Source organism: Sorex fumeus, unplaced genomic scaffold (assembly GCF_029834395.1).
Source record: "Sorex fumeus unplaced genomic scaffold, SorFum_2.1 ptg000122l, whole genome shotgun sequence".
Lineage (NCBI taxonomy): Eukaryota > Metazoa > Chordata > Mammalia > Eulipotyphla > Soricidae > Sorex > Sorex fumeus.
In genome coordinates, this window is record NW_026606179.1 from 5,855,544 (window position 1) to 5,868,748 (window position 13,205).

Below are 13,205 nucleotides of genomic sequence, written 5' to 3' on the forward strand. Positions count from 1 at the left end.
CACACGTGGCTGGCTGCTGCCACCCGATATTGATTTAACGGATCCATCCTGATGCAGTGTTAGTGAAGCGGAGCGGCCCTCTTCGAGCACAGCCAACTGCTCACCAGGAAGGCAGTTCCTATTTGTTGAGTGATGTCAGCATGCCCGACCCTGGCGAGATCCTGGTATTGTTACTAGGTGTGGGTGAGCACAGGACTGGAAGTGAGGTGCAGCTAAGTCATGGTCTGAGACACAGAGTGGACAGGGGACAGGGACCACTGAGCCATGCATGGGAACAGCTCTGCTGCGTTTAGGTCCCAGCTTTCTTCCTCTTGTAGCTGCTGGAAGCTGCTCATTTTCTCCCTGGACAGCCTATCCCAGGCAGTTGTATGGCCGTGAGGGCTCTCTTCCTGGTCTGCAGGAGTGGGAGGGATATTAGTAATTTTGTTCCTGTGTGTTTTCAATTCTGAGAGGTCATTTGAAGAACTGGGGCATGAGAGCAACATAGGATGTCTAGTCTGGGAAGAAGAAAGGGAAAGCGCAATAGGAGCTAGGAAGAGAGCATGGTGCCCAAGGCGGTGGGTGCGGGGTGGGGTCTAGTTGAGGAAAGTTTCACATTCATTGGGCTATAATTTGGCTAGATTCAAAAGATCCCAGGACAATAAAGAAATATGGGTAATGCTACAAAAGAAATGGCCCTGCGAATTCTGTCTTGGAGCAGATAACTTGTAAGTCCTTGAAAATGACTGAAAATGTTCAGGTGTGATGTACAAAAGATTGTCAGATTCGTTTCCAGATATTGAACAGGAATTTAGATCTTGAGTTTTGACTGAGATGGTTTTTCTTTTTTATCAAAAGACGTCTACCCTTGAAACATTGGGGAAATGGTGGCAAGGAAAACTTCCATCCTTTTCCTGTTGCCTTTAATCTTCACCTTCTTGCCTTTCTTTTGGGAAATAAATAAGGGGTGTTTCATTTTAGGGATAACCTGGGAAAATTTTTGAAAATGTTGATGCCTTGCTGAATCACCTTGTGTTTTCTAAATAAGCCCTAGAGTTGTTCTAAGAAGTTATAATCGTAACACAGAAGGGTACCTTACTTAAGAAAATAATTATTTATGTCATCGCCATGAATCAGACTACCATTGTTGCCACAGACTGATTCTGCATTAATTGGAAAAGTTTGCCAGTAATTTTCTCCAGCAATTTCTAAGAGTTCACTTTATATTTGGAAGCTTAATAAAAATAGTTACTATGGGTCTTAGCCTAGAAATTCTTTTAGTGTTACTGTAGAAACCAGCATTAAAAATTGTGGATTGATCTATTGCAAACTACAACACCCTAAAGGAAAGAGTGAGCAAAAGGGAATGCCCTGCCACTGAGGCAGGGTGGGTTGGGGGATGAGGTGTGGAGGTGGGAGGGCTACTAGGATCATTGGTGGTGGAGAATGGGCACTGGTGGAGGGAGGGTACTCGATTATATTATAACTGAAACTCAAGCATGTTTGTAAGTCTACAACTGTACCTCATGATGTTTCACTCATAAAATAAATAAATAAATAAAAATTGTGGATTGATAAAGAAAAAATAATTGGTGCTAAATATCAGTAAAATACATAAGAAATAATTTTTTAAAAATCAATATTACTCAGATGTTTATAATATTTGTTTATTGAATAAGTTTAGCTAACATGGTTCTGAAATAATCATAGCATTGAAATCTTTATGAACAATTTTTCTGTAACACACTATAGAAAATACTTCCCAAATCATTCAAAAAATGTTTCAAAATTTATCAAGACAAAACCCCTGTAGCTCCACTGGCTATTCTGTTAGGATAGCAGAGAGGCACAATGAGTTCTAGGTAGTTTCTTGGGCGTGTGCATCCTTCAAGTCACTCCAAATTGTATTAGGAGCTGGTTGTCCTTGCTGAGAAACCTCTTGATTAAATTGTTTCCTCTGACTTGGAGAAAGACACAGAGCAGAAGGCGGTTGTAGTTGAATCTAACCTGGGAGCCCCAAATCACAGAGTTTGTGATGAAGCTGGGGTCTGTTACTTTTCTGTTTTTCTTAGAGGTGACTAATCTGGGAAGCAGTGAAGAGAGAGGAGGCTCAGGGAAATGTAGCAACCAGACCCAGGAAAGACAGTTAATTAAACCTCTGGGTCCTGGGAGTGTGGCCACTGGGATTAGCCGTCGCTGTTGGTGCCTTGCGCCCCTCCATCCGCCCTCCCCCCCACCGCCACTACACAAACACTGCTTTCCCTGGCTTTTTCCCTTGTGGTGGCAGCATCTAGAGGGTTACACACACTTGGCTGTGGTGTGCCGGAAATTGCACTTGTAGCTCTGGGGATCTGGATGACTTTCCTCTGGGACTGCTCTGGGATTGCATTCAGGTGGGAAGGGAAGGTGCTGCAGTGTGTGAATATGCATCCCCCTGCCTGCAAGACAGCTGCTGCACCACTAAACCAAATCTCTGTGGCCTTCCTAGTGATGCTTTTTAAAGTTCTATTTCTGTAGTCTACTTTCAGCATGCTTCTCCCATCCTGGGAGGATCCTCCCAACACGCAAAAGGAGAGAGAAAACAGGGGAATGCCCTGCCACAGAGGCAGGGTGGGATGGGGGGAGTGGGGGGTGGGAAGGATACTGGGATCCGTGGTGATGGGAAATGGGCACTGGTGGAGGGGTGGAGGGATGGGTATTTGATCATTGTATAATTGAAACCCAAGCACAGAATTTCTATGTCTACAACTGTACCTCATGGTGTCTCACTAATAAAAATTTTTAAAATAAATAAATAAAATAAAGTTCTATTTCTGTTTCTGTTTCTTTGAAAAGATGTTGCAGCCTTTGTGACCAGCTTCTTTGGTCATTAGAATTTGCTACGGCCCATGGCAGAATCAGGCTGGGGCTGTAGGAAACCCTAGAGGGCATTTATTTCACTGACTCTTGGGAGAAATAGCCCCAAAGAAATTAAGATATTGTGAGCCACGTGTTCCTCAGAAATGACATTGTCGGGATGACACGATGGGATACAAGACTCAGATGCTTTTCTTGGGTTTTGTTTTGGTTTTGATTAGACTTATACTTAGAAATGCTTAGTGACTACTCCTACACTTACACTCGGTATTGCTCTGCTTGATACTCAGGGGATTGTGTGATGCCAGGAACTGAATCCAGGCTGTGTGCAAAACTTGTTATGTAGGCCCTTGAGCTATATTCCTGACCAGCTTTCTGTCTTTGTACTCGGACTTGCACCTAGTTTTTCAACTGTCTCCTGCTACTTTACATAAATTTTCTTTCATAAAATGTTTTAATCAGGGTGGTAACTGCCCTGTAGTGCCAGCAATGACTAATTAAACTGTACTTTACTAATTTTTAAATGATATCCATTTTTGTCCAAAAAAAGCAAAAAAAAAATTGTGCTGTTACAAAATGTAATGCTACAAAATAAGTAATATTGAAATTTTTGTGGTTTGGTAAAAGCTTTTGTGAAGTTGTAAAATTAGCCTAGTACAAAGGTATTATTTTATGAACACAATACTATATTTGCAGCCAAATCTGAAGGGCTTGTACATATAAAACATATGATGAATGTAGGGTTTTCAAAGGTGCTCCCTTTAGGAGACCTGGGACTACACCAGCATTTAGTGGCCAACAGGCCATGAGTTCAAATGTAAGGACTGAGGATGCAATGCTGCTGGGCCCTGAGCTGCTGGGGTCCTTCAGGGCATACCTGGCATTGCTTGAGGGCCTTCAGGGCTGAACCCTTTGATGCTTGGGGACCAGATGGTGCCAGGGTCAGACACATGTTAGGCACGAGCCCTATTTTCTGGCCTAGTGAATAGAATTCACAGGGATGTATTTACAATGTCATCCAGCAGGTTCAAGTTTTGGAGAGATGTTTTTCTGTTCTGCTCTTCTGCAGAAGGACAGACCTACCAGGACAACATGAAGAGTGCAGCCAAGCCCTGGAGCCCTGTCATCAAGGCGGGGAGCCATGCCACAGACCGCACACGGCCTCTTCCTACAGTTTCTTCTGGCATGAAGACTTCTAAATCTTCAACCTCATTGGCCTTTGAATCTCGGCTGAGCAAGGTAAAGATCATAATACATAGGGCCATTGCCTTTGGTGACCACATTTAGGAAGATTGCCAGTGTGGAAAACTAGTGACCACACAAGATGGAAAGGAGGTTGCAAGGAGGGTGGGAGAAAAAGCTAACTTGGACTTAAAGTAGCAAAACAAGTATAGGAGGGACTTCCTGTAGTTTGAAAACTGTACCTCATGGTGTCTCACTAATAAAAATTTAAAAAAATATATTAAGTGGAGTAACTAAGATCTTTTGCCTGGAATTCCTTGATCTTCAACCAGATTCTCAGCTGTACCCACTATACAGGTGTCAAGATCAGTTTAACTAGTAGATCTGTTTGATTAGTAGACCAGTTGTGCATTTTCTGCAGCATAAATCCTCACTGGTTATTCTTTTGGCTTGGAGTCTCTTCCCTTTCTCCATGAATCCCTTGAGGTCAGTAGGACAGTCTCTATCTCCTCTCTGGGTTTCTAACTTAGTGGGCCTGGGGCACAAATTTTAGGTCTCATCTTCTTTGTTTTAAAATTAAGATAATATTATACTTTCCCATTTTAGCAGCACGGTTTACAAAGTTATTCATGGTGATTTGTCATAGACATTCAATATCCCAACACTAACCTCACTTCCTCTGCCGCTTCCCTCCACCATTGTCTCCATTTTCCCAACCACCTTCCAAGCCTCCCCCTGTGTCATGCCCACAGTCATTTACTTTATATTGCTTATTACCTACTAATGGCTAACAGAATGATAAAAAATATTTCCATAGAAGAAAATTTGTGAAATTTGTTGTATCTCATCATGGGGACATTAAGTCCTTGTGCGAGGGTTTACTAAGCTGTTGTTGCAAGTTAAGCTTCTGTGTTCATGCTTCTGTTAGTTGGGATTGTTACGTTCCTGTCCAATCTGGTGTGCTCCTACAGGGATACCAGTGTTCTAGAGTTTGAAGATTTCATATGGAAATTAATGTGACCACGTGCTCCAGAAAATCCAGGATATTTAACTGGGCAGTTTAGCCAAAGGCATGGCGGCAATTTTGGGCATGAGTGCAGCTGTTGAGGCTTTAGTAGGACAGGAGCTGGCTCACTCTCCTCCTGACAGGGCTCTGTTTGGGAATGGGCATCCAAGAAACTTTTGCATCTAGAACAAGGTTGTCGGTAAATGAGCTTACCTGGTGGTAGTGGGACCTGGATGTGGCTGCCAGGGCCTCTGAAGCATGGGGATGTGAGGAGAAGTCACCCATCCTGGTTCCAAGAGGGCCTGGAGTTTTCAGCCCCAAACCCCCATATACCTGAAATTTTTGGCAGATTAGAAACTTTATGGAGCTCAGTGCTGAAGTGGTGGGCCAGAGGCATGGTAGTGGCTTTGGAGTATGTGGAATAATAACATTTTTATAAAGTTTTACAGTTTATCACCTCAGGAACTATGTATGCAACATACCCACCACCAAAAGGCTTATCTTTGTGTCTTGTTACCGTGTCGCACCACAGCCCTCTTTGTCACTCTAATATAAATGTCAGAGACAGCAGAGTTGAAGATGTAGCTCATTAGTGGAACTAATTAGTAGACCTGCATCTGTAAGGCCAAGATTTGACTCTGAAGCACAGCACCAGCACTGTTGGATGTGCCTCTCCCACAAATTCAAAAACAGTAAAACCTAACTATGTACATATTTGAAAAATCAACGTAACACTTCAACTACAAAAGAAAAAAGGAAGTAAAAAAATTCACACTAAATAATCTATATCTTTGTCTCTATTGTTAAGGGGCAGAGATGTTCCTTGGAGCACTAAGGATATGACAGTTACATTGGGACTGGATCTAAGTTGTCATGTCAGTGACTCGGTGACAACTAATATGACCCAGTTGTCATGTTAATGATATTGAGGGAGTGATGTGACTATTACAAAATGATGAATATTCTCAATAAAGTTCTGAACCAAAGTATAGTCTTTCCTGCTTATTCTTGGTATATCATATATACATTTACCCTCTGTCTTTCTCTTTCCTCTCTTGTTATTATTATTTCAAAACCATACACACATACACAAAACACCCCCCCCCACACATACACACCTAGCTGTGGTGCTTGCATATTTATTTATTTATTTTTAAAAATAATGTAGGAGTACTGCTATTTGTTCAGCCATTTATTAAGCTGATTAATTGGGCATGAACTGCACATTACTTTTTTTTTTATTTTATTGTATCACCGTGAGATAGAGTTACAAAACTTTCATGTTTGAGATTCAGCCATACAATTATGAAACACCAACCCTTCACCACTGCATATTTTTCACCACCAATGTCCCAAGTATCACCCTACACACACACACACACACACACACACACACATCGCAGTCCTCACCCTGCGTCTATGGCAGACAATTTCCCCAATACTCTAATTTGGGGCATTAATTTTGCTTGAATTTTCTCATTACCATTCAAGCCTACCTGCCAGGGGCAGATGCTAGATAGTATATTTTTCATAGCTCATTTCAAATATCATGAGAACTTGCATGGCCGCGATTGTAAAGGTAAATTTCTAGATTGTAAATGGTTGGGTTCCAGAGACATCTCTATATAGCACTAATCCCTTTTGGGATTCAATTGGGAGTCTCTGGGCCAGGGCTGTTGGTGTGCTAAGATGGCGTCCAGAGGCAAATTGTGGGCATCACAGCCAGTCTTCTGGGCAAGTGGTGACCCGGGGAAGGACAGCCCAGGTCCTCTGCCACCATGCGGCCTGGAGATTTAGTCCTGAATCCGCATACTTGGGCCTTGCTTGTGGAAGCTCTTGGTCACCAGGATTCCATCTGGAGTAAGCGGGGAGACTGCACTTGTTCCATCTGAAGTGTCCTGGTGATATTGGCTCGGTATGGGGCCTGGAGGGATCTCTGGCGCTGTGGTGTCTTCTGGGACTTGCTGCTGTGTCTCTGGACCAGGGCTGTTGGTGTGCTACAATGGTGCCCAAAGGGTAATTGTGGGCATGACAGCCAGTCTTCTGAGCAGGCCGGGACCCGGGAAGGGATAGCCCAGGTCCTCTGCTGCCATGTGGCCTGGAGATTTAGTTCTGAACCTGCGTTCATGGGCCTTGCTTGTGGAAGCTCTTAGTTACTGGGATTCCTTCTAGAGTAAGCGGGGAGACTGCATCTGCTCCATCTGGGGGGCCCCGGTGATATTGGCTTGGTATGGGGCCTGGAGGGACCACATGCTGCTGTGTCTCTGGGTCAGGGCTGTTTGTGCACTAAGATCCACATTACAGAATTTTCAGCAGATTATATCTTGGTGAGGTCCATCCTGAGACAGTGAAACCAGGCTTGGAGTATGGCAGCAATTTTGGATTGTAGAAGCAAGTGGCTGCCAGGGACTCTGCTTGGATGGGCACAGGCCAACCCGCCCCCTCCAATTTACTCTGGTCTGTTCAGCCATGTATGGATCTGAGCTTAACTGTGGCTTTTGATCTCTTCCGAGATTTATTTAGGGCTCTCTGAGGCAAGGCCAACAGTACAGCTTACAGGGTGGCGCTGGAGTTGTTTCAAGGGGATGACTGCCAGTGCTTCCATGTGTATTGGGAAGTGGGGGAGGTAGCCCAACCCAACTCTGAGTGAGCTTGTGTAGCTGAGCTGGGGGTGGTTTGTGAGTGTGACTTCCACAGACCTAACTTTTGGCCATTTAATTTCTTGGTAAACTTGTTCCCAAGTAGTCGGGGTCTTGCTAAAGGCATAGTGGCAATTTTGGAGTATCAGGAAGCCTGAAGGCAACTCAGGCTGCTGATGCACTTGCCCCGCAGGTACAGGTTGACCTGTTAGCAGCACCTTACCCCCTGCTATTATATTTAGTGATGGTGCTTACTGAAAGTCAGGTAGAGGTGCTCAGATATTTAGCCCTGGTACTGCAGGGGTGGGGCTGCAGTCCTTTATTTGTAGTGCTTGCACCGTGCCTATTGTGGCTCACATGCCTTTCTTTGTGCTCACAGACATCCTTGTGGTGCTCACTACAGCTCACAATTCCTGCCATGGCACTTTTTTTAGTTTTGGTTTGGTTTGATTTTGGGGAAACATCCTGCAGTGCTCAGAGAACAGGGTGGTGTAGGGGATTGAATCCAAGACCCCCGCTCGCAAAGCATGTTTCCCACTCCATAAAGCCATCTTGTTGGACCTCACATCTTCCTTAGTTGTAGTGCTCTCCGGGGGCTGTACCTCCTTAAGTAGCAGAACTTGCATATACCTGGCAGTAGCATAGTTAAAATGGCTTGCAGGGCTGTGGCAGTAATAAATGTGTACTTCACTTGCCTTAAAGATGGTTGACCTGAGTTTGATCCCCAGCATCCCATATGGTCTCCCAAGCACTGCCAGGGTTAATTCATGAGCGCAGAGCCAGGAATAGCCCTGAGTATCGCCAGGGTTAATGCCTGAGAGCAGAGCCAGGAGTAGCCCTGGTTGAGCATGACTGGCAGTGTTAGTGCTCATGGACAAGGCTTTCAGGCACAAGCATCACAGCCACCGGATTCTTGTACAGTGCATGTGACAACACCAGGGACTGAACCTGAGAGTTCACACCTGCAAGACGTTCTGTAAGCCACAGAACAATTGTTTCCAGTCTCCCTAAAAGTGTAGTAAATACTAAAACTGCAAGAAATTCTTGGTAAAATTTTATTTTATTTTATTTTTATAAAGTTGTTCATAACGATTTATTGCATTCAATATACCAACACCAATCCCACCACCATACACCTTCCCACCATCATTATTTCCAATTTTCCCAAACACCACCCAAGCCTGCCCCAATAGCAGGCCTTATATAATTTATTTTGTATTGCTTATTATGGGCTGGAGAGATAGCACAGCGGTAGGACATTTGCCTTGCACACAGCCAACATAGCCGGTCTGAGTTCGATTCCTCCGCCCCTCTCAGAGAGCCTGGCAAGCTACTGAGAGTATCTCGCCCGCACGGCAGAGCCTGGCAAGCTACCCGTATTCGATATGCCAAACACAGTAACAACAAAGTCTTCAATGGAGACGTTACTGGGCCCGCTCGAGCAAATCGATGAACAACAGGAGGACAGATTGCTTGTTATGAGTGACTCACTAAAAATGATCAAAATTCTTTTCTGAAAAAAAAAACTGTGTGAAGATTGTTATATCTCACCCTGGAGCCATTAAGCCTTCTATAAGAGATTACTGACATTTTGTTACAGGGTGAGTCTTCAGTGCTAATATTTTCTCAATCGAGATTGGTTGCCTCCTTCTTTACAACACGTCCAATGTGGTGTGCTACTTCTGCTATATCAGTGGTGTCGAGTATGAGATGTTGCAAGGCTGTGAATATGGCAGTGTGCTCCAGGAATTCTAAAATTTTGAATAGGGCGATACAGCAGGAGTTGAACTGGATGGTGAGTGTGGGGTCCAGAAGCATCTCTGCAGCTTGTTGATCTCTTCCAAGATTTATTTGTGAGTCTCTGGATCCTGACCGGTTAATGAGTTCATATGGTGCCATAGGCAGTTCGTGGGCATGATGCCAGGCTCTCGGGAGAACAGGGAGGTGGGGGAGGATGCCCATCCCCGACCTCATGAGAGCCTGGAGAGTTCTATCGCCAAAGCCGCATACCCGAGTTTTTCAACAGATTCATTCATCAGACCTACTCGAGATATCTTTCCAGCCCCAGAGTGGGTCTCTTAACATATCACTTCTTTGCTAAGAATTCTTTAGGCTGTCTCCCCATTGCGATAGTACAGCAGTAGGGCGTTCGCCTTACAAGCGGCCAACATGGCCGACCCGAGTTCGATTCCTCCGCCCCTCTCGGAGAGCCCGGCAAGCTACCGAGAGTATTCGATATGCCAGACACAGTAACAACAAAGTCTCCAGTGGAGACGTTACTGGGCCCGCTCGAGCAAATCGACGATCAATGGGAGGGCCCCATTCTGTCAGAGTGAAAAAACAAAGTTCTGGGACTGGAGTGATAGCACAGTGGGTAGGGAGTTTGCCTTTGCACGCAGCCAACATGACTGACACAAGTTCGATTCCCAGCACCCCATATGGTCCCCTGAGCATCGCCGGGTGTGACCCAAAAAGCAAAAAAAGAAAAAAGAAAAGTTCTGGGAATGGCTAGAGGTTCTTGGACTTCACCTCCCTCCCCTCCTGAAGGGCTCCCCTCCCCTCTGCCTGGTCCCCTGGTGCCCCTTTTCTCCCCTTACTATTCCTCCTTTGGGGCAAACTCCCTCTGTTCATATTCACTGTTTCCTCCCTCCTCTGCTGGAGTCTCGCACAGATGTCAACTCGTCTGACCACCTTAGACAGTAAGGTGCCTCCTTACCTGCCTTATTGTCCTTCTCGGCTTTTGCTGCCATCACACACACCTGCTTGGAATCGTCTCTCCCCTTCACTGGAGTGTCAGCCCCTGTGGGCTGGGGTATCAGCTTTTGTTGGTTCCACAGCATCATCCTGCAGGTAGCCCCAGCAGCTGCAAGTGCTCGGTGCCCATTGAATGCCAAGTACGTTGGTTCTCTGGGGTTGTTGGTGCATGGAATGATGAACCAGAACTGGCTGGACTAGGGACCTGGCGCTGCCACTTTCTGGCTGCGTAAGACTCTGAAGTTTGCTAGCCACGGTCCAGTCTCAACAGTATGGAGCTGGCATCAAGGGAAGCTCCTGACCCAAGGAAAGAGCTTGGGAGACCAGAGCCTCCACACAGGCCCCCTCACTGCTGATGGTACTGTGAGGCAGCTGCCACCTCAGGTCCGGCCACCTAGGGAGTCGGGTGCAAGGAGGTGCGGCAGACACCTTGAACATGAGGAGGCTGGGCTGGCTTGTCAAGCTGAGGAGGAATGGGGTACAGATACACAATCGCCCCTGTAATCCAGCAGTCACAGGGCCCTGGTTTGACTCTCAAGACTACAGTCAGGTCTGACCTGGAGGTCACTGCCGGCTGCTTGAGGCCCCTCAACTCCCTCCGGAGACACTCATTCTCCTTCCCTCGACCATTTTTGTGCACTAGCAGGATGCCTTGCCCTGAGGACCACGCTGCCTCGAGCGGGGCTATCCGCCTCTTCTCAGTATCCCAGTGTGAGCCCTGCCACAGGCCCCCCGACACTGCTGGACACAATTTTGGGCAACAACCCAGGAAGTCTTTTTGACTCATTCTGACCCATCCTGTAATAAATAGAAACTTTTCATTATAAAGACTTTTTTTTAAAATTGTGGAGATGGGGAAAATAACTCCATGGCTTAGAGCACTTGCTTGTGAGTGTGAGGTCATGAGGCCCATCCTTAGTGCCACTGCACATGCCACGTGGGGGGCTGGCAGATCTGCTTTCTGTGGTCCTTCACCAAGGGCTTCCAGCTACACTGCAGCCAGCTACACTGCAGCGTTTGAGCACTAGAGCTAAAGGGCACCCCTGGGAGCACCCCAAATGAAGGATGTGTGAGACCACAACCAAAGGAGTGCAACCCTTGGGGACTTTAGTCATGGCAGCAACAACAGAGGGAAGGCGAGAAATAGAGATAATGAATAAAACTGAGATGTGCTATAAGTGAAAAGTACCAAAGTATGATGTAACAATTGTGAAATTTCTTGCTCGTGTATTTTACATCTCTTAATAATATGTTGAGTGTATTGGGTTAATATATATAAATACTATATTCCTCTTTTGTTTGCTTGTCTTTGAGCCACACCCAGCGATGCTCAGAGCTTACTCCTGGTTTTGTGCTCAGGGATCACTCCTGACAGGCTCTGAGGAACCATATGTGGTGCTGGAGATTGAATCAGCGTTCAGTTCCCAGCGTTCAGTTCCCTTACCTGATGTACTATCTCTCTAGCCCAGAAAAGTACATTCTAGTTTACTTGTTTTATGTAACTACTAGGTAATGTAAACTTGAGGATGTGGTTTATTTTAGGTTTCCTTGGAAAGTGCTGCTCTAAACCAGTGCTCTTCAACCACCAGTCTATGGAGCATTTCCAGTCTGCAGGTTGGAAAGGTTGGAAATCACTGGTTACCATCTTGCTTACTGCTGCCAGTCCATAGAGCATGATGCAGGATCACTGCAGGTTCACCGGGATGCAGGATGCTGCTCTTAACCATTGGTTCCCAAAGTGTGGTTCCAGGAAGTCAGCAGTGAGCAGCCACGAGGCAAACTCAAGCCCTGCCCTAGCTCTCAGGGAGATAGAATTGTGCGAGTTGCGCAGTTGTGAGGTTGGGTGTAGGTGATGTGTGATTAAGTACCGTCTCCCAGATCCTAATGAATGCTCAAGTTTGAGAACCATCGCTCCACCATGTTATCTACCTTTAAAGACAGGATTATGTTATTTGTAATGATTTGAGAACTTTGGATTTCTCCCCGTCTTTGTGGCATTGAGAGGAATTTCTTGGTTACTTTAATCTTCAAGCTACTTAAACTTTTTCCTTTTGTGAGCTTTCATGTGCAGGTGTTTGACATCTTAAATATCAGTGAAACCATTAGTGAAAATACTTATTAAACATATCAAAGCAGCACCGATGTGCCCGCCTTCAGAGGGATCTGCTGTAGCAAACCAGAACTCTCAAGTGGTACAGAAGCTGCATGTGATGACCAGGGAAACAAAGCCAAAAACGCAGCATGAATAGACAAAGAACAACAATCAGTAACTGAGACTGGTAGCTTTCTGTATTTGATGTTGCATCCAAACGCAGTGTTACAGTAAGGATAGCTTCACCTGTTTGCTTCAAAGGGCTGGGAGAGTAAGTTTGTTGTCATTCAGTCCTGCCTCCGGGAAAGCTTCTAAGCAGCAGACTTTCCCAGATAGAAGTACTCATGGATGGGCCTGGAAATAAGGTACTAAGAGCTGGCAACTCTCTGCTCTCCAGAGTCGATGGCTGTGGGCCATGGAGGCGGGCATGCTGTAGTACGTTTATTTTATTTATTTTATTTTGTTTTTTGCCTCAAAGAACAGATTCAGATCTATTTATCATACAGAGTGGAACCCCCCAAATCAAAAGGAAGTAGAAGGTGTTAGGTGCAACTGGGAAAATGGAACATCTGGTTCCTCGATCTCCGCTGTTGGTATTGCAGAACCAATATAGGCCTGGGGTTGGAGAAATAGTTCAGCAGAGTAGATAGAGTGTTTGCCTTGCACACAGCTGACTCGGGTTCGATACCCTGCATCC

General features: G+C 45.5%; 1 protein-coding gene across 4 annotated transcripts in view; it reads left to right on the forward strand.

Annotated features, from left to right (window-relative positions):
- SPECC1 (sperm antigen with calponin homology and coiled-coil domains 1) overlaps positions 1–13,205 on the forward strand; it is a 422,681-nt gene that overhangs the window by 73,786 nt on the left and 335,690 nt on the right. For all 4 annotated transcript variants that reach the window (XM_056135727.1, XM_056135728.1, XM_056135726.1 and 1 more), the window contains exon 2: positions 3,905–4,074. In XM_056135727.1, coding sequence (XP_055991702.1) covers positions 3,928–4,074 — 147 coding nt within the window. In that variant the 5' untranslated portion in view covers positions 3,905–3,927. The remainder of the gene's footprint in view (positions 1–3,904; positions 4,075–13,205) is intronic.